Source organism: Monodelphis domestica, chromosome 3 (genome assembly GCF_027887165.1).
Source record: "Monodelphis domestica isolate mMonDom1 chromosome 3, mMonDom1.pri, whole genome shotgun sequence".
Taxonomy (NCBI): Eukaryota; Metazoa; Chordata; class Mammalia; order Didelphimorphia; family Didelphidae; genus Monodelphis; species Monodelphis domestica.
The window spans coordinates 94,176,104-94,197,491 of NC_077229.1; the positions used below are offsets into that span (position 1 = coordinate 94,176,104).

General features: G+C 44.1%; 1 protein-coding gene across 1 annotated transcript in view; it reads left to right on the forward strand.

Annotated features, from left to right (window-relative positions):
* The first annotated feature begins 409 nt into the window (after window positions 1-409).
* Window positions 410-21,388, forward strand: part of EMR3 (adhesion G protein-coupled receptor E3) — a 74,173-nt gene continuing 53,194 nt past the window's right edge. The window contains exons 1-5 of the mRNA XM_056822596.1: window positions 410-860; window positions 9,384-9,434; window positions 10,591-10,719; window positions 19,740-19,895; window positions 20,728-20,883. Coding sequence (XP_056678574.1) covers window positions 830-860; window positions 9,384-9,434; window positions 10,591-10,719; window positions 19,740-19,895; window positions 20,728-20,883 — 523 coding nt within the window. The 5' untranslated portion in view covers window positions 410-829. The remainder of the gene's footprint in view (window positions 861-9,383; window positions 9,435-10,590; window positions 10,720-19,739; window positions 19,896-20,727; window positions 20,884-21,388) is intronic.

The following is a 21,388-nucleotide window of genomic DNA, read 5'->3' on the forward strand; positions in this document are numbered from 1 at the left end:
TGCTTGGGACTCTGCCCCATTCATTTTGTCCTTGTCCGTGCTACCGTGGTGGGTCCCCCTGGAAGTCGCTTGGTGTTTTTGAGTCGTGTGGAGACTTTCCTGGATGTGTGTGTGCGCGTGCGCGCGCAGTCAAGGGGTCTGGAAGTTGAGCATGGATCCCTAGCTGCGCCCGTCACCTGTAAGTGCTCGTAGGCAGCGTCCTGGTCTGGGAGTGTGTGCGCCCTTGGACTGCCCCGAGTGCTGGATGTCTTAGGCTTATCTCTATGTCTACGTGTGATTGCGGCGTGTATGTGCCGTCCGTGTATATCTGTGGGTGTGTCCCGGGGGGGGGGGGGTGCTGTCCAGCATGCATCTCTGTAGGCTCTCAATGTGTCCGGGGTGAGGGTGGGTGTGGGCACGCACAGTCTGCAGCGCCTGCGTGTGTGCGTGTGCTAGGCAGTGCCACAGGCTGCTTCTGTGTCTAGCGGTTGGGACTGTAGACTGGACCCCGGCTGGGTTGGGTTGGGTGACTAGCTGGGTTTCGAGAGTCTCATTCCCTCCTGAGGCGGGTGGGCGGGCCCCATTGGCTGAATTCCGGGGAGGGCCTTGCCTAGCAGCCGCCCCCCAATAAAGGCTCAGTCAGCGAGAGCCCTGCCCCTCAGAGCACTCACGGGGATTCTTCCAGTTGTTGCTGCCGCTGCCGCTGCCGCTGCCGCCACCACCAGCACCGCCACCACCACCACCGCTGCTGCCTCCGCCCTTGCCCCAACAGCCACTGATCCTGGTTCAGCCTCTGGGAGCAAGCAAGAGGCCACTGTCACCCCACCCGTCCCCCAGCTGTGGCCCAGTCATGCCAACTCTAACCAGATGCCTCTTTCTGGGTGAGAAGTCTGCCCCGGCTGCCCTTGGGCACCCTAGGAGGGGAGGTGGGGGGACCAACAGTCTGCACATGGGGAGGTTACTCCCAGCAGGAGAAGCTCCTGGGTGGGGTTCCCTCATGCTCTCACTGTGGCCTGCTGCCTTCTGATCCCCCACTGCCCCTTCCTCCCCTATCTGCCAGTCCAGCCTCTATCCCTATATGCCACCTTCTGTCCCCCTCTTTATCCCTTTGTGTATTGGTCCTCCCCTCCTTTCATCTGCCACCCTCTGTTCTCCTGCCTCCATCCTGCGCCCTCCCACTCTCCATCCTTTAACCTCCATCCCTCTGGCCACTAGCCTTTACCCCCTTATCCTATAACTAGCCCCTGACCTCTTGCCTTTGACCTCTGGCTTGCCCACCCCTGTAACACTGAAAGCAAGCAGGACCTACGGAGTGAGAAGAAGAAACCATGAGAAATAGGTGCTAGTAGGACCCCACCTGAGGGTGGATCCAACCAGGGAGGCTCTTTGGGGCAGGCTGATGAGGTGAGAATGCAGATAGCAGCGGTGACAGCTTCCCTGTCCATGAGGATCACCTCTGGCTTCTTCTTACCCTCTTACACACAACTAACTCAAAGCTGTTTCTTAACATCTGCTCATCTCTTGGTGCTATTCATGGGGGTTGGGGGTGGGGGGGGGGGTGGGGAGGACAGCCATGGAAATCTCTAGAGCAGGATTTATTCTATCTCACTCTTCCCTAAGATGCCCCTAGTAGGTGGGGAAATCAGAGCTGAACAGGTTCACAGAAGTTCCTGGGTGACCTCTGGTTTGGTCACCTCCCTAATCCAAACAAACAGACCTGTGGTTGGAGGTGTGGGGCATGATGAAAGCAAGTGGGCTGGATTTGTTCTTAGAGGTCCTGGATTCAAATTTGAACTTGCTACCTACTAGCTATAGGGCTTTAGAAAAGTTCTTTTCCCTCTCTGGCCTGTTTCTTCCTCAGTAAGATGAGGATGACTATGACAAGATGATCTGTCTGTGGTCCCTTCTACCTCAAAACCCCATCCTTGATCAGACTCCATCCCTGAAGGCAAATGGGATAAAGAGGGAAAAGCCCCTGAGAAGGTGAGAGGAAACAGGTCTCAAATTCTGTCTGACTAGTAGTCTCTGGGACCCAGCTAATCCCAACCTCTCTGAACTTGTTTTCCTCATGTGTGAATTATTATTATTTTTCTGTCTTATTTAGTCATGTCAGACTTTGTGATCCCAACTGGGGTTCTCTTGGCAAAGATACTGGAGTGGTTTGCCATTTCATTCTTCAGCTCATTTTTTACAGATAAGGAAATGGAGGCAAACCGGGTTAAGTGACTTGCCCAGTCACACAGGTTCATACAGCTAGTAAATGTCCAAAGCTAGACTTGAACTCAGGAAAATGAATCATCCTGACTCTAGGTCCAAGGCACTGTACACTTCACCACCTAGCTGCCCACCATGTGTAAAATGGGAACAAAAATGCCAATCTTGTCTACTTGGTGACCTTGTGTTAAGGAAAATGCTTTGTCAACCCTTCAAACTCCATAGAAACTAGAGAGTTTAGATGGTTATTTTTGCAGCTAGCCTGTCCAGGTCATTGGCTCTCACCACATTGTGGCTTCTTCTCCACTTCCTCTTTTCTGTATCTCTTGAGCCCCACCCCATTATAACTGCGATGTGGGGCAACTGATTCCTTGGCAACAGAGAAAACAAAATAGGTTTAGGAACACCAGTTTGGGTTCAGATAGAGGCGGGTCCAACAACAAAGACCCTCCCACCTCCTCCCTCCCCCTCACCTCTATCTCTCCTACCTGGGGCACTTGGGGTCTGTCCTCAGTTTTGTATGGTAGAAGAGAACCAATTCTGTGATTCCATTCATAGGTTTCAGGTTAAAATCTCCCTCTGGATCTCAGTTTTTCCATTTTATTTGGAGGACTACTTGATCTCTAATGACCCTTCCATCTTATCTATTCTATGAGATAAATAGATGCCTCATCAGATAAAGGGCTAGAACCAAACTCAGGATAAGAACTGTGTTCAAATCCAGCCCCTGGTGCTCAGGAGCTATGAGACCCTAGGTAATTCACTTAACCTTTGTCTGCCTCAACTTCCCTACCTATAAAATGGGGATCATAATACCATCTACCTCCCAGGGCTGTTATTGTTGTGAGGAGCAAATGAAATAGTATTTGTAAAGTAATTTGAAAACCTCAAAGTCCTACATAAATGCTGACTATTGTCATTATGGTGGTTTTTCTGTGTTTAGGGCTGGTCAATGTGGTTGGCATATGGGACTAGAAGCTCAGGCCTCTTTCTTCCTTAGATTCATGGAGTTCAAGAGTCAGAAGGGACCCCCAAATTTTGCAAATGGGAAAAGTGCTTCTTATTTATTATTCATTTTATCCCCTCCAGAGCCAATGAAATAGGTACAACTTGTAGTATTGTCCTCATTTTGCAGTAAAGGGAACAGAAGCCCAGAGAGGGTAAATGATTGGTGCTGATGAGATGTCAACTGGAGATCTTTTTTCTTCTTTCTTTCTTTCTTTCTTTCTTTCTTTCTTTCTTTCTTTCTTTCTTTCTTCCTTCCTTCCTTTCTTTCTTCCTTTCTTCCTTTCTTTCCTTCTTCCTTCCTTCCTTTCTTTCTTTCTTCCTTCCTTTCTTTCTTCCTTTCTTTCTTTCTTCCTTTCTTTCTTTCTTTCTTTCTTTCTTTCTTTCTTTCTTTCTTTCTTTCTTTCTTTCTTTCCTTTCTTCCTTCCTTCCTTTCTCTCTTCCTCTTTTTTTTACTTCTTTCTTTCCTCTCTCTTCCTTCCTTCTTTCATTCTTTCCCTCCTTCCCCTTCCCTCCTCTCCCTCCTTTCTTTTCTCTGTCTCCCTCCCTCTCTTTCTCTCTCTGTCTCTCTCCCTTTCCCTCTTTCCTTCCATTCTCTCCCTCCCTTCCTTCCTTTCTTTCCATCTTTCTCTCCATCTTGTCCAGGTTAGAAATGTAGTGGCCACTCACAACCCGATCTCACTGCTGATAGGTACAAATGCTTTAATTTGTTCCCCTTTACTAACCTGGGCAGGTTCACTCCTCCTTGGACAGCTTGGGGACCTTCCATATTTGTGCTAGACATAACATGGATACCTAATCAACTTTAGCCCTACTATAAATAAGAACTTCTGAATTCAAGTAACCTACCAGCCTCAACCTCCCTTAGTAATAGGGATTACAGAGATGCTAAAGAGATGACTTCTTCAAGGGCCTTCCAACTCAAAACTTCCCTTATACTGGAATCAGAATCTGGTCAAACAGGTAAATAAGGGATGAGTTGAGGCTAGAACTCAGGTTTCCCAACACCTAGTCTAATATTGACTCCATCACATTGTCTGCCTTCTTCTTAGAAGGTCTGAATTTGTAAGGTGCTTTGAAATTCTCACAGGAAATGACACAGAGACAGAGACAGAGACAGAGAGACACAGAGAGAGAGACAGAGAGACAGAGACAGAGAGACACAGAGAGAGAGGGAGAGAGGGAGAGAGGGAGAGGGGGAGAGGGGGAGAGAGAGAAAGTACATAAGTTTGAAGTAACATAGTGCCATTTTCCTCAAGTATCTTCCAGATAATGCCTGGGTCCCATAGGTGCTCTGGCCCTAGAAGGGGAGGTGGAGATTAGGGCAGAGCCAAATTAGGAGCTTCAGTGAGCCGAGGGGGTAATCCCAGCCCCAGACAGTCAGGAGTGGAGGAGGGAAGCTGTAGATTTTCCCGCCTGCTGGTGGCAGGGATGGTACACCAGATGGGATGGGTGGGGAGACTGGGAGCCAGGGATCGGCTCCTGTCCCAGCTTCTGTTTGTGGAGTTTCCAATTCCTTTTCCAGATGGAGGCTAGACGGTCATTCAGATCTGAAGTGGGGGTTGGGGGGCATGGAATCTAGGGCATGCCAGTTTCTACCCTTCTTTTCAACTCCATCCCCAAAATGGCCTCTGCCAACACCACTACTTCTCACACCCTGCCCGGTCCGACTAGGTCTTGCCTCTGCCTCCTCCTTTACCTTCCCCACCAAACAGAGAAAGGGAGAGGCCCGGGTTGGGGCTTCCACCAGATGTGCCGGAACTGCAAAGGCTGGGAGGGTGGGGGTGGGAGTAGACAACAAAAGAAGGCCTGGGTGATTTCAACTATTTGGCTATGCCTAGGAGCCAGACTAGAGAGAGGGAGCCCCAAGACTGACCAGGACAATATTAGAGGGAATATATATGTATGTTGGGGTGTTGGAGTGGAATCTAAAGACCCCGGTGCCCAGCTTTATCCCAAGCCCCAGCTCCTCACCCCCTTACATAGATGATTAGAAGACAGGGCCAGCCTTGCCAAGAAAGCCTAGGGGTCATAGAATAGCCTTAGAGCTGGAAAGACCCAGAGTGCTCACAGAGGCCAGTGGCCTCACCTTTGGGAAGAGAAAACGGAGGCCCAAAGAAGGGGACTAATTTACCCAAAGTCACCCTGCTAAGTAGCAGGGCTAACATTTGAACTCGTTCTCTGATGTTAAAGCTTGTGCTTCCCCCACCCCCAGTGTAACCCTGTCCTAGGTCTCTCTCTGCCCACCATCCGCCTTCTAGATGTCCAGCTCTGCTGGCTCTGAAGCTCTAGCTCCAGAATTCCCCTTCGAGCCTGAAACTCATCAGGGGCTCAAATCAAAAGCATCCAAGGGTGACTCAGCCGTTCCATTCTATCCAGGAAATGACTCAGTGCCTGCCCTCCACTCTGCCATTTCTCCATGACCCTCTTCCCTCTATCCAATCCCTCAGGCTCTCTCTGTCTCTCTCTGTCTCTGTCTCTGTCTCTCTCTGTCTCTGTCTCTCTGTCTCTCTCTCTGTCTCTATCTCTCTGTCTCTCTCTGTCTCTGTCTGTCTCTCTCCCTCTCTCTGTCTGTCTCTCTCCCTCTCTCTGTCTCTGTCTGTCTCTCTCCCTCTCTCTGTCTGTCTGTCTGTCTCTCTCTGTGTCTCTGTCTCTCTCTCCCTCCCTCCCTCCCTCCCTCCCTCCCTCCCCCTGACTGACAGTTGATGGCCCTCTCCATACTATACATTAATTTTGATCTCTAGATCAGCCTCCCTTGTCTGTGTCAGAGAGCACCTGATTCAACCTGGACTGGATAAGAATCCCGTCTATGGAATCCATAACTAAAAGTCATCTCACTCCTTGCTTATAAACTGTCCCCAATGATGGGGAACCTACATTCCCTGGAGAAAGTCCATTCAACTTTTGGACCAGTTATTCTCCCTAGAATAGAGGATGTCATCTGGCTATCTACCCTTATCCCTGCACCCCTGTCTCCCTCTTCAGCCTCCACCCAAAGGGTCTGGGTATTCATAGAACTCAGGAACAAAATAACAGGAGACTCAAGAGCTGTAAAAGTAGAAAAGCTCTCATTCAGCAGCACTTGGTTCAAATCTCCCATTTCACAGATGAGGAACCTGAAGTCCATCTAAGTAGATGACTTGCTCAAGATTACACAGGTGGTGTTACTCTTGTTTAGTTGTTCAGTCACGTCTGACGCTACGTGACCCCATGGACTTCAGTATGCTTGTGAGGAACTTCTTGGGCACCCCTGAATGGAAGAAAAGGTCTTCTAGCAGCTAGGAGTAACACATCATCCCTTTGCTGCATAGGCTCTCTAAGCCTGAACCCACTTTCCCCTGGATTTTTTATATTCTGGGGGGCAAAGGGGGAGTATGTCACACACTTTTGAGAAATGTTTTGTCCAAACTATTGTGCTTTAACACCTTGGTAATATCCTACCCTAAAAGCTACTTCAGGCTGGTTGACTAAATCATTCTCAACTGCTAATCTTGGAGTGCTTTTGCCATTTTCTCCTCCAGTGAACCCCCATTTTATAGACAAGAAACTGAGGCAAATAGAGATTAAGTGACTTGCCTAAGGTCACACAACTAATAAGTGTCTGAGGCCAGATTTTTATTCGGATCTTCTCCACTCCAGGCCCAGTGCTCTTATCCGATGCACCACTTAGCTACCCCAACACAGGTAGAGATGTAGGAAATGGCAAAGCCAACATTCAAACCAAGGTCCGTCAACTCTAGGGATGCTACGACATTCCTGGGGCAAACAGACTCCTCCCTCACCTCCCAGGCAGGAAGGTTAGAAATAGGGCTTCAGTGAATCCATCAAGTCAAAATCAACTCCTTAACTAAAATAACAAAGATATGGATCTAATGACCCTTAGAATAGTAGCCAGGCAGAGGAATGGGCACCACTTGGGCCTGGGTTCCCAGAATACAGTACTTTCCTTGGGGAGAGATGAATGGCATAGTGAGAAAGAACGCTGGGTTTGGAGTTCCACTCTATAGCTTACCATCAATGTAAACTTGAACAAATTACCTTACCCTTGTGACCTCAGTTTCCTGATTTATAAAATGAGGGCATTGGACAAGATCCTTTCCAGTTCAGGATCCATAAAACTGTAGAGCAGTCGTGTTGTAGGGAACTCTGAGCTTCCCCAGGTTATAGAAATTAGAGAAGGAAAAGGTCTTAGAGGTCATCCAATTCAACCCCCTAATATTACAGATAGGGAAACTGAGGCACTAGGCAGGAGAAGAGATTTCTCCAAGGTTCCACAGGAAAATGGAGGGGATGGGAGACAGGAAGAAGTTAGAAGGGGAGAAGTGGAAGGGGAGGTAGAGATAAAAGAAAGGAGAACGGGCAGAAAATAAGACTCCAGCTATCTTTCTTTCTCCCCATACACTACACCCCATTCTTTCTCCAACATTTTTCCTTAGCCTCGGTTCAGGGTTTCTCCTCTGCCTGCAATTTTGGTCTATGTTGTATTTTAGCTCCAACAACCATTCTGATGGTAGATTTTGCCAGCGGTCCCTTGGGCAAGAAGAACATGAAGGCAATTTTTAGAAGAACTTCCAAGGGGCCAGGGAGACTCCTTGCTGGGATTCTTTATTTGTTTTTACTTTAGGAACTTTCCTGGGAATGTTCAAATATCTTTTTATTAAATAGATTGTCTGGATGACCCTCTGGGCTTCAAGGGATCCTTCTGACCAGAAGTGGACCCATGATTTGGAGGCTACTTATTGCCCAGAAGGGACAACTGAGACCTAGAGAAGGGAAACCCTAGCTCCCACATCTAATAAATTTTGGAGATTCAACTCAAACCCAGCCTCCTGACTCCCATTCTAGTGCTCTTTTTCCTTCCTCCTATCCTGTCCAGAATACTTTTTTTTCCTTCTAATTTCTCCTGATTTCAGACCCAGGTCTCCTGGCTACCCATCTGGGGATCTTTCCAACCACTGCTACTTTTTTCACATTAGATGATAAGCTCTTTGAGGGCAGGGTCTGTCTTTTGTCTCTTTTTGTAGCCTCAGTGCTTAGCACAATGCCTGGGACATAGCAGGGGCTTAATAAATGTTGATTGATTGATTGGAATCTTAAACCTCTAGCCAGGCAGTATGCTATAATGGAAGAAGCCCCAGGTTGGGAGTCAGAGGACTTGAGTTTGAATCCTTGTTCCATCACCTGTTATCTATGTGACCTTGAGCAAATCACTTTTGTTCTCTCTGGGCCTCAGTTGCCCCAACTATTAAAAGTAAAGCTTCAACTGGATGACCTTTAAGGTCCCTTCCAACCCTAAATCCTTGCAAGTTCCCACAGGACAGGGGCAACTAGGTCATGGACTCATAGAACTCCAGAGTTAGGAGGAACCTTAGGAGGGATCTAGGTCAACATCCTCTTTTTACAGATGAGGAAATTGAGTTTTTGAAAAAGGAAGCAATCAGGGCAGCCAGATGGCTCAGTGGATAGAGCACCAGGCCTAGAGATGGGGAGTCCTTGGTTCAAACCTGGCTTTAGACACTGCCTAGCTGTGTGACTCAGGCAAGTCACTTAACCCTAATTGCCTAACTCTTACTGAACTGATACTGAAGGATTTTTAAAATTGGAATTATTAATATTTCATTAAATCTAGGTAATCAATAAAACAATAAATAAAGCCCTGATTTTGAGTGATTGCCTCAGTTTCTGAAATAGAAACACTATCAAAGGATTTTTTTGTAAAAAGAAGAGAGAGAAAACAATCTGATCAAAGTCTGAGCTGGCCTGAAAGGGCATGACAAGCCTGGGACTTTATTCCTTTCTTTCCTTGGAGTCAAAGGACCTGGATTTGAATTTCTGCACTAATTATCTGTGTTTTACCTGAACCAAGCACATTATGTGACTTCCCAGGGTTTTGGTTTCTTTATCTGTAAAATAAAGGGGCAGATGATCACTAAGGTTCCACTTTTTTTTTTAAACCCTTACCTTCCATCTTGGAGTCAATACTGTGCATTGGCTCCAAGGCAGAAGAGTGGAAAGGGCTAGGCAATGGAGGTCAAGTGACTTGCCCAGGGTCACACAGCTGGGAACTGTCTGAGGTCAGATTTGAACCTAGGACCTCCCGTCTCTAGGCCTGGCTTGCAATCCACTGAGCCACCCAGCTGCCTCCAAGGTTCCACTTTTGACATGTTACCCTCTTTCTATTTCAGGGCTCTGTGTTTTGGTCCTTTTGGAAACTGCTACGGCCCAGAATTCCAAAAGTGAGTATTCTTGGAAACCACCCCATTCACAATTAGAGACAAAGGGAAGCCTTACTGGGGGAAAGAGAGAGGCCTGATCTGGGGAACAGGAATAGAGAGATGTCGCCTCTACAATTCAGCAAACCCCTCTCCAGTGCCTTGGGCTAAATGTCCCCTCCAACACCTGCCATCCTGACTTGAGATTGAATCCCAGCTCTGTGGTCCTGAGGAAGCCAGGACCTCAGTTTCCTGATCTGTAAGATGGAGATGATAAAGCAAAGGATAAACTATGGGAGTGGAAACACCGAGGAAAAGCAACTGCCTGAATACAGCGGTTGAGGGGACATGACAGAGGAGAGACTCTAAATGAACACTCTAATGCAAATATTATCAACATAGCAATGGGTTCAAATCAAGAAAACATCTAATGCCCAGTGGATTTACGCGTCGGCTATGGGGGGTGGGGGGAGGAAAAGAAAATGATCTATGTCTTTAATGAATAATGCTTGGAAAGGATCAAATAAAATATTAAAAAAAAAGATGGAGATGATAATACTTGTGCCATGTACCTCACAGAGTTGTAAAGGGAGCCCTTAGTAAGCTTTAAAGTCTGATGGAAATGTATCTTTTTTTTTAACCTTTATCTTCCACCTTAGACTCAATATTGCATAAAGGTCCTCAGGTGGAAGAGCAGGAAGGGCTAGGCAATGGGGGTTAAGTGACTTTCCCAGGATCACACAACTAAGAAGTGTCTGAGGCCAGATTTGAATCCAGAACTTCCCATCTCTAGGCTTGACTCTCAAACAAGTAAGCCACCTAACTGTCCCTAATGTGTTATCTTTAAAAAAAAAATTACTAGCCTCACCATTTCCTAGTGTCTCCAATTAAGTGATGAGAAGAAATAGGTCTTATTGTTCTCCTCCCCCCAATTTTCCAGGTTCACAGGTTAGCCATAGGTCAGCTATGGAATCCCCAATCCAAATAGCCCTAATCAGGTGTGGACCCCAAACTAACAATAAATACAACAAGGGTTTGAATCCCACTGGAGCATCATCTTTCCATTTACTCATCTGTCAAATGGGGGTAGCGATCATGCTGAATAACTTACAAGGATTCTGTGACAAATGTGCATTCTAGAAATCAGAGTTGTTACTCTCAGTTTTATTCCTCCCACCAGCTCCTCGTTGCCGACCCCCGTGTCCCTACAATGCCGTTTGCATCAATGGGACTCAGTGCACCTGTAAGGATGGATTTGTTTCTGTGAGTGGGAAGAAATACTTCAGTGACGTTTTGGAGATCTGTGAAGGTAAAGGTCTCTTCTGCATCACTTAAAGTGTGATGGAAGGTTCAAGGCATAGAAGGAAGGGAGCAGCCTTGTTGCCAACCCTTGTCTCCTCCCCAGTCATGCTGTTTGTTACTTAGGACTGTTGTAAAAAAAAATCATTATTTAAATTGCAAAGTTTAAATTCCTTTTGAGAAGAAGTTTAGGTAAAGAAGATGCTACCTCTCTGAATCCAGAACTGAACTGTTGGAGAAGCCACCATGAAGAAGCCTCCAGACCACAAGCTGCACAAAATTGAATTTTGGGTGTGGTTGATTGAACATTTATTTGTATGTATACTTTTATGCCAAAGGGGACTGCCCCCTAACGACTTTTTGTCAATGTGTTCAGCAATTATTGGTTTTATTCTTTTTTCTCTTATCCTCACACTATTGTAATCTTTTAAGTTTATTATGTTTTTATGATCCTTTTGGGGAAAAATTAATTTTTCCAAAAATGATCACACAAAGGAATGTAAAAAATAGACTCGAATACAGGACTACAATCCCCACGAGCCTTTGCTCCACTTCCCCAGAATGCCTTGTAATCTCACCTGGGCCGAGATGGAGAAGGTATTTAAGCTGATTCAAAGGCTTTTGAGGCTCTCTCTCTCTCTTGGCTCTTTTTGGACTTCCGTTTTGGAGCAGGCGGTCTCTTGAGTGATGTGAGGTTATTTTGTCTAGGCCTCTGGCCTAGGCACATGTTTCTTACTTGTATATTCTTTAATCTTTAACCTTTAATAAACCTCTAAAAAATATAATACTCCTTGCAGAGAGAAACTAATTTCTACCTGCCTCAGTCTCCCCATATTCCTAAATTTTAATTGTTACACTGTCTATGGCTCCAAGGTATTCTCAGGTGTTGGGAAAGATGGTTCTGATCTGGTTAAGAAGCCTTCAGTCAGAGTGGGAGGGGAGAAAGGTACTACTCTGTTGGGCTAGACCTAGAATCTCTCTGTCTCTGTCACTGTCTCTCCCTCTATCTCTCGCACACACACATTTGTGTTGAATTTGAAGTTGTCAAGACAGTATAATTCAGTTCAAGTCAATTAGCATTCATTATGGACCTCCTGTTTCTAGAGCTTTGGCCTTGGTATTGGGCAGATCCAAAGTTGGGTAAGACAGCCTCAGCATCTTTGATCATGCCCTTGCTGTCAAAAGAGAAGAACTAGTGCTTGCAGATGGTACAAGATGAATGCATTAAGTCCTCAGTGTTGTCTAAGGGGAAAGACCATTACAGCCAGGGGTGGTCAAGGAAGATTTCATGAAAGGGATGATATTTGAACAGACCTTTTAAAAAAGGAGAGGAATTTGATAAGGAAAAGTTATTGGGATGGTAGATAGAAAATAGTTCAGTTTTATTAAAGCACAGAGTATATGATTCAGGGTGAAGAAGGAAAGAAAAGGCTCAGTGTCAATCACTGTACACTCCCCCATTCATGCCGTTACCCAGAACCACACCAGGGTACTCTCAGGAAAGAAAACTCTCATCTGGTTAAAATATCTGCAGTCATACTTGGAGGGGAAAAAGGTGCTACTCTTCAGAGTTGTACTTCAAGTCTCTGCCTGACACACAGACACACATACACACACACACACACACACACACACTCAAAAATACTTGTGTTGCAGATATTAATGAGTGTGCACCACCCATTTCTATTAGCTGTGTGACATGGAAATCACTTTAAAAGACTGATATATATTAATTTAAGGTCGCCAAGGAATTCAGCTATGTAATTCCTAAATGAAAACTCAAATCAGCAGTCAATCTTTTATGGAGTTTAATTACAATAGGAGGAAGAAAGGAATTAGAGATAGAGAGAGAGAAAAACGGAGAGAAGGGAATAGGGCTTAAATACCCCTTCTGTTTAGGCTGGGCCAAAAGGCCCAAGCCCTTAGATAGCTGGGGCAAAGAAAAGAGATCAGTCCCTATTACTCACATGACCAAAATGGAGAAACAGTCTCAGAGCCCCCACCTTCAGCTTCCTTCCGAGCAAGCTTCTCAGAGCACACCACAACCACTCCAACAAACTCCTACAAACCACCCCTCAGTCCTTCAGACCCCTCTCTCTTTAAGGACACCATCCAAGTCGCCTCCCCTCAGTTCTCACATCTACCAATCACTGTCCATCAATTTCCCTGTGCCAATGGAGGCTCTAGCTTAACCCAGGACCACCCAGAGGTCTCTGGCTTTGCACATGTCTGTTGAAGGTCATATTTCAAATAATTAAATCTTTGATCCTTTGCTACAGCCCTTCCTAAATCCTGTTAGGACTGAGTAGGGTGGAGATTGATTCCAAGTATCTCCATTGTATCAATTCTAAAATCAATCATGACTCAAAGAAATTCCTGTTCTATGCTTAAGCATAGGTCAAAGTCCTTTCCATTGTTCAGCAAAAGGTTTCTGTCCTAAAGTAATCTTAAGAAGGGAGGAGGGGAAAACTCTCATGCCAATGGGGTTCACATTCCAATAGCCAAGACCCACTATCAATAGGAAATTTTTCAAGTATGAAATTTCCCAATGGTGAAATTTCTAACATTTATAAGTCTAAGAAATTTTGAGGTTTACAGCTGTGGTTTAAATGCTGATTGTGTGAATACTGAAGGAAGTTACCACTGCACATGCATCGTCAGATATAAGCTATCTTCTGGGAAGAGTACATTCCAAAGAGCCTATTTAAATGAATGCCAAGGTAAGAATCTCACTGTCCTCTTGTGTCCAGCGCTGGAAGCCACTAGGATTCATTTCTGGTGACCTCCTAAGCACAAAGGGGACCTCCATCAGCCAGAGCATTCTGCCCCATAACTTGACCTCTCCATCACTTCTCCATTCCATCCTAAGCCAAGATCTGACAAGACAGTGTAAAGATTAAAATTTGGTAAACTGAGGCAAGATAGAAATTAGTTTCTCTCTGCAAGGAGTATTATATTTTTAGAGGTTTATTGAAGGTTAAGGATTAAAGAAAACACAGAATAAGGAAGCACATGTCTAGGCTGGAGAGGTCTAGACAACTTCACCTACATCATGAAAGAGATGCGTCTGCTCCGAAACAGAAGTAGAAAAGGGGCAGAGCCTTTTTACAATCAGGTTAAATACCCCATCTCACTCTAGGCCCAGGTGAGGTTGCAAGGAATTCTGTGGAAGTGGATCAAGGACTTCTGGGGATTGAAGTCCTGGATTCAAGTCTCCATTTTTTACAACAGTATTATTCAGTTCAAACCAATTACCATTCATTATGTATCTCCTGTTTTTGGAGCATTGGGCTTGATATTGGATTGCCATATTTTTTGCCATATAATTGGGCATAGTAGTTTTTAATGATTGCCTTGATTTCCTCTTCATTAGAGATGAAGTCTCCCTTTTCATCTTGGATACTGTCAATTTGGTGTTTTTCTTTCCTTTTTTTAATTAGACTGACTAGTACTTTGTCAATTTTATTTGTTTTTTCAAAGTACCAGCTTCTAGTCTTATTTATTAAATCAATAGTGTTTTTACTTTCAATTTTATTAATTTCTACTTTGATTTTTAGGATCTCTAATTTAGTCTTCATCTGAGGGTTTTTAATTTGTTCACTTTCTAGTTTTTTTTTAATTTGCATGCCCAATTCATTGACCTCTGCACTTCCTAATTTGTTTATATATGAACTCAAGGATATAAATTTCCCCCTGAGTACTGCTTTGGCTGCATCCCATAGGTTTTGAAAGGATGTCTCACCATTGTCATTTTCTTCAATGAAGTTATTAATTGTTTCTACAATTTGTTCTTTAACTAGCTGGTTTTGGAGAATCATATTGTTTAATTTCCAATTAATTTTTGATTTATCTCTCCATTTACCCTTACTAATTATTATTTTTATTGCATTGTGGTCTGAGAAGGTTGCATTTATTATTTCTGCCCTTTTGCACTTGTTTGCAATGATTTTGTGCCCTAATACATGGTCAATTTTTGTGAATGTAACATGTGCTGCTGAAAAGAAGGTGTATTCCTTTTTGTCCCTATTTATTTTTCTCCATGTCTACTAACTCTAATTTTTCTAAGATTCCATTTGCTTCTCTCACCTCTTTCTTATTTATTTTTTTATTTGATTTATCTACTTCAGATAGGGGAAGGTTCAGATCTCCCAATAGTATAGTTTTTCTATCTATTTCATCCTTGAGCTCCTCTAGTTTCTCCTTTAAAAATTTGGATGCTCTGCCATTTGGTGCATACATATTGAGTACAGATATTTCCTCGTTGTCTATACTGCCTTTTATCAGGATGTAATTACCTTCACTATCTCTTTTAACTAGATTTATTTTTACTTTGGCTTTGTCTGATATCATGATTGCTACTCCTGCCTTCTTTTTATCATTTGATGCCCAATAGATTTGGCTCCATTCTCTTACTTTCACCCTATGCGTATCTACCTTCCTCATGTGTGTTTCTTGCAGACAGCATATGGTAGGGTTTTGGATTCTAATCCACTCTACTATTTGCTTGCATTTTATGGGTGAGTTCATTCCATTCACCTTCAGAGTTATATTATTAGATGTGTATTTCCCAGCATTTTGATTTCTATTCCTGGTCCTGCCTTTTCTTCTTTCACTATTTTCTTCTATACCAATGTTTGTTTATAGTCAGTCCCCCTAATTCCCCCCCCTTATTTTACTTCCCTTTCTACCCCCCTCCCTTCTTATTCCCTACCTTATTTTCTCCTGTAGTCTTTTTAAAATTCCCCCCCACCCTCTCCCTCCTCTGTACTGCTTCCCTCCCCACACCAGTCCGTTTTTTACCCTTCTACTCCCCTATAGGGCGCAAATCTATTCTCTTCCCCAATGGATTGGATTGTTCTTCTCTCTTTGCGTCAGTTTCAAAGTACGTAAGAGTTGAGTATTTCCTATCTCCAACCTCTTTACCCTTCCAGTGTATCGTTCTCCCCACTCCCGCCATGAGCTTCTTTGTGACATATAAATTTACCCCCATTTGTCTCTTTTCCCATTTCTTTTAGTCATAACCTTTTTTTAGCTCTAGTCATGTATATATATACATACACATGTATATGTATTTATGCATGCATATATCTATATACCTATTTATGTCTTGTCCTTTTATCCTATACAGTTTGTCACTGTTCCCTCTGAGTGCAATTCTTCTAGCTGCTCAGGTGATAGCAACCTTTTTTAAGAGTTACCAATGACCTCTTTTCTTATAGGGATACATAGCATTTTAACTTGTTGAATCTCTTAAAAAATTTTTGTTGTTGTTTTGTTTGTTTTCCTCCCCTCTTTTTTAATTACCTTTTGATGATTCTCTTGAGTTCTGTGGTTGGACATCAAATTTTCTGTTCAGGTCTGGTCTTTTATTTATGAATGCTTGGAACTCTTCTGTTGTGTTGAATGACCATACTTTCCCCTGTAAGAATATAGTCAGTTTTGATGGGTATTTTATTCTTGGTTATAGACCTAGTTCCCTTGCTTTCCAGAATATCGTATTCCATGCCTTTCAGTCCTTCAGTGTGGATGCAGCCAGATCCTGTGTTAATCTCACCATATTTCCATGGTATCTGAATGGCTTCTTCTTGGCAGCTTGTAATATCTTTTCTTTCATCTGATTGTTTTTTAATCTGGCTATAACATTTCTTGGTGTTGTCAGTTGGGGATTAAATACAGGGGGTGATCTGTGGATCCTTTCAATCTCCACTTTCCCCTCTTGTCCTAGGATCTCAAAACAGTTTTCCTGGATAATTTCCTCTAGTATCATGTCCAGGCTTTTTCTTTTGTCGTGGTCTTCTCGTAGTCCAATTATTCTTAAATTGTCTCTTCTTGAATGATTTTCTAAATTGTCTGTTTTGTGAATGAGATGCTTCACATTTTCCTCAATTTTTTAATTCTTTTTTGTTTTGTTTTATAGTGTCCTCCTGCCTTTTGAGGTCACTTGATTCTAGTTGTTTTATTCTGGTTCTTAAAGATTGGATTTCATCTCTGGCTTTTTGGTCATCCTTTTCCTTCTGGTCTGATTTTCTTTGAAGATTGTCTTTCATCCTCTTTACCTCATCTTTCATCTCCTTTGCCTCATCTTTCATCTCCTTTGCCTCATTTTCCAGCTGGTTGATTTTGGCTTTCAAGACACTATTTTCTCATTTTAGTTCAAGTGCCTCTGTTTCCAGATGACTTACCTTAATTTTTAAGTTCTTGTCCCAATTGTCTTCAGCCTCTCTTTGTTGTGTTTTGAGTTCTTCCACAACCTGTATCCAATTCGCTGTGATTTCTGGTTTATCATTTGCTGATCTATCCCCCTCTGTTCCATTTGCTGAGTAGTAGCTGTCTATTGTAGTTTCTTTCTTCTTTTTCTGTTGTTTGCTCAAATTCACCCCTTCTTTACTCCCCGTATTTATCTGTGCTCTTGTTCCTCTCATTTTTTTGTCTTTGGGGGACTTCTATCAGTCTCCCCTCTTGGAGCTTTAACAGAAGATCTCTTGGTGTAGTCTCTGGGGGAGGGTTGTTGGTGGTTTGATCTTCCCTGTCCTCTGAAGGCTTTTGATTGGCTTAAAGTCCAGCAGTCAATGAGGATGGGTGGGGAGACTGGGCTTCCCTGCATTCTGGAGACTTTTGATGGGATTAAGTTCAGCTTGGTTGGGCTAGGTTTGCTCTGAGTTTTAAACTTTCTGGATGGCTGGAACAAATATGGAGGATCTCCAAAGCTCTGGCCAGGCTGCCAGGTCTATGCTCCTTCTAGGCTGCCATCTTGACTCCGCCTTTAGGTTTCCGTTCTTTCCAAAGACCCTGCTCTCTAAGTGGGGAGGGGTTCTGGCATCCCTGGGTTCTGAGGGCTCCTGATGGAATTGAGTTCAGCTGGTGTGGGCCAAATGATCCCTGAACCAAAAAACCTCCTCCTCCACAATCTGTGTTGAATGCCCGGAGACTGGCCCAGGTTGCTTTCAAGGAATGCCCTTTGGAGCAACCCCTTCATCGGCCCTGAGGTTTCTGTTCTTTCAGAAGCTCTGAGGGCTCCTGGTGGGATTAAGTTCAGCTGGTGTGGGCCTAATGATCCCCGAATCAAAAAAACAAAAACAAAAACAACCAAAAAAACCTCCTCCTCTACAGTCTGTATTGAATGCCCAGAGACTGGCCCAGGTTACTTTCAAGGTAAGCTCTTCAGAGCAACCCCTTTTCCGGCCCTGAGGTTTCTGTCCTTTCAGTAGCTCTGAGGGCTCCTGATGGGATTGGGTTCAGCTGATGCCCTAAAGCTGGAACCTCCCTTGAGACTCAGATAGAAGGACCCAGCCAGAGGGCTACAGGTTTCTCCCTTCTCTCTATGTTTCCCTGCCATCTGTGTTGGGCACCCCAGAGACTGGCTCAGGTTGCTTTCAAGGTGAGTCCTTCAGAATAGCCAGCCCTGAGGCCCTTTTGCCGCTGCTGCCATGGTATCAGCACTCTGGGTTGGGGGGGATGGGTCCTGGGACCTTCCTTCTGCCTACCCCTTAGATCCAAGTGATCTAGGGTTCTGGCTTTTGGGAGGCTGTACCTTTTGATCCAGGTCCAGTAGGAGGGTTCCCCGGGTCTGTCCTGTTGTTCAGCCTGAATTTCGGTGTCCTAGGAGCACTCAGTTTGTGATCGTTAAGGAAGGGTTTCTGAGGTATGAACTTTGGCTGCTTCTAAGCCGCCATCTTGACCGGAAGTCAGCATTGGGCTTGGTATTGGATAGATCCAAAGTTAGGTAACACAGCTTCAGTATCTTTGATCATGCCCTTGCTGTCAAGAAAGGAAAACTGGTGCTTGTGGAGGTACAAGATGAATGCATTAAGAAGGTTAAACCCATGTCCTTGATGTTGTCTAATATGGGGAAAATTTCACAGAAGGGGTTGGAATGTTGGAGAGAAGATTGATTGATAGATGGAGAGGGGAGGGGAGAGACTTGGGAGAGTGACAGTTCCTCTCATGAGGAATCTTTCCTGGACTTCAGGAGTAGAAGAAGCTCTCTCCACCTCTCGGGATAGAAACTCTCTATTCCTGGGATTTTTCCCAATTGTTTTCTCTACCTGGATTCCTGTGGATCCTGCCATTGAACAAAAAGGATTTAAGGGGAGCTGCCTGAACTGTAACACCAGTCATTAGAGGCATTAGTCTTAAAAGTCAGGCTAAACCAGCTCTGAAGGTCAGAATCTCTTTTCCTCTTGTTGTCTACTGCTAAATACTTTGAACTTAAGAAACCTAGTATAGATCTAGTATAGAATATGAATGAAAGAAATCCTCCACAAGCCTGTGAAGTCTGGGCTCAGCTCAATAGCTGAGAGAAACTTGAAAACCAATCTGTGCTAAGGTATAGGGCAATCCCTATTCCATCTATCCTGATACCTTACCTTTTGGACTTGTTATTAAATCATCTTTAGTTAAATAAACACATTCAGATAATCTTTGTAAGGGTGAGGGGGACCTGAAGAGAGAAAGGGTTTCTTAGGGGAGAAGGTTCTATGCAACCTCAAGTTACATGAAATCTTGAGGTGCCCATCAGTGCCTCTCCCCCCTTTCATCCTGATTTAGTATCTGTAAGTAGAGTTTTTTCTTATACTAAGGAGAAAGACCATTATAGCCAGGGGTGGTCAAGGAAGGTTTCATGAAAGGAATGACATTTGAACTGACCTTTAAAAGAAGGGGAGGAATTCTATAAGGAAAAGTTATTGGGATAGGAGACATTCTAGGTCAGGGGAACTGCTTGAGCAAATGAACAGGACTAAGACAGTGCAGAATCCACTTCAAAGACACAGAAAAAAAGTCCTGTTTTATTTAAGCACAGAATATATGGTTCAAGGTAAAGAAGGAAGGGAGGGGTCTCAGTGTCAATTACTGTGCACTCTCCCATTCATGCCGTTACCCAGAACCACACCAGGGTGCTCTCAGGAAAGAAAACTCTAATCTGGTTAAGATGCCTGCAGTCATACTTGGAGGGGGAGAAAGGTGCTACTCTTCAGAGTTGTACTTCAAGTCTCTGCCTGATACACACATACAAACACACTTGTATTGCAGATATTAACGAGTGTGCAGAACCTTTTTTTGTCTATTGTGGTGTAAATGCTGATTGCAAGAATACTGAAGGAAGTTACTACTGCCTGTGCAACTCTGGATATGAGTTGCCTTCTGGGAAGAGAACATTCCCAAAAGCCAGTTTAAACAAATGCCAAGGTAAGAATCTCACTGTCTTCTTGTATCCAGTGTTGGAAGTCACTAGGATTCATTTCTGGTGGCCTCCTAAGCACAAAGGGGACCTCCATCACCCAGAGCATTCTGTCCCATGACTTGGCCTCTCCATTGCTACTCCATCCTATCCTAAGCCAAGATCTGTCAAGACAGTCTAATTCAGTTCAAGTCAATTAGCATTCATTATTGACCTCCTGTTTGTGGAGCATTGGGCTTGGTACTGGGAAGATCCAAAGTTAGGTAAGACAGCCTCAGCATCTTTGATCATGCCCTTGCTGTCAAGAGAGGAGAACTGGTGCTTGCAGAGGTACAAGATAAATGAATTAAGGAGGTTAACCCTATGTTCTCGGTGTTGTCTAAGGAGAAAGACCATTACAGCCAGGGGTGATCAAGGAAGATTTCATAAAAGGGATAACATTTGAACTGACCTTTAAAAGAAGGGGAGGAATTTTATAAGGAAAAGTTATTAGGATGGGAAACATTGTAGGTCAGGGGAACTGCTTGAGCAAATGAACGGGGGTAAGAGTGCAGAATCCACTTTGAAAAGACAGAAAATAGTCCAGTTTTATTTATTAAAACCAGAGTATATGGTTAAAGGTGAAGAAGGAAGGGAGGGGATTTGTTGCCAATCACTGTGCACTCCCCTATTCATGCTGTTACCCAGAACCATCTAAGGCACCAGGGTGCTCTCAGGAAAGAAAACTCTCATTTGGTTAAGATTCCTGCAGTCATATTTGGAGGGAGAGAAAGGTGCTACTCTTCAGAGTTGTACTTCAAGTCTCTGCCTGACACATACACACAAACATTTGTATTTCAGATATTAATGAGTGTGCACCACCCATTTCTGTTAAGTGTGGCGCAAATGCTGAATGTGTGAATACTCAGGGAAGTTTCCATTGCAGCTGCAGACCTGAATTTGCGCTTATTACAGGGAAGAAAAATTTCCCAAATATCCGTGAGAACACCTGTCAGGGTAAGAATCTCATTGTCCTCCTGTGTCCAGCTTTAGGGATCACTGGGAATCATTTCTGGTGGCCTCCTAAGCACAAAGGGAACCTGCATCACCCAGAGCATTCTGCCCCAGGACTTGGCCTCTCCATCACATCTCCATTCTATCCTAAGCCAAGATCTGTCAAGACAATGTAATTCAGTTCAAGTCAATTAGCATTCATTATGGACCTCCTGTTTGTGGAGTATTGGGCTTGGTATTGGCCAGATCCAAAGTTAGACAGCCTCAGCATCTTTGATCATGCCCTTGCTGTCAAGAGAGGAGAACTGGTGCTTGCAGAGGTACTAGCAAATGCATCAATGATGTTAAGCATATGTGTTAGGGGTGGTCTAAAGAGAAAGTCCATTACAGCCAGGGGTGGTCAGGAAGGACTTGTGGCAGGGATGACATTTAAATTGACTTTTAAAATAAGGAAGAATTAATTGAGAATTATTGGGGTGGGAAGTTCAGGGAACTGGTTGAGCAATTG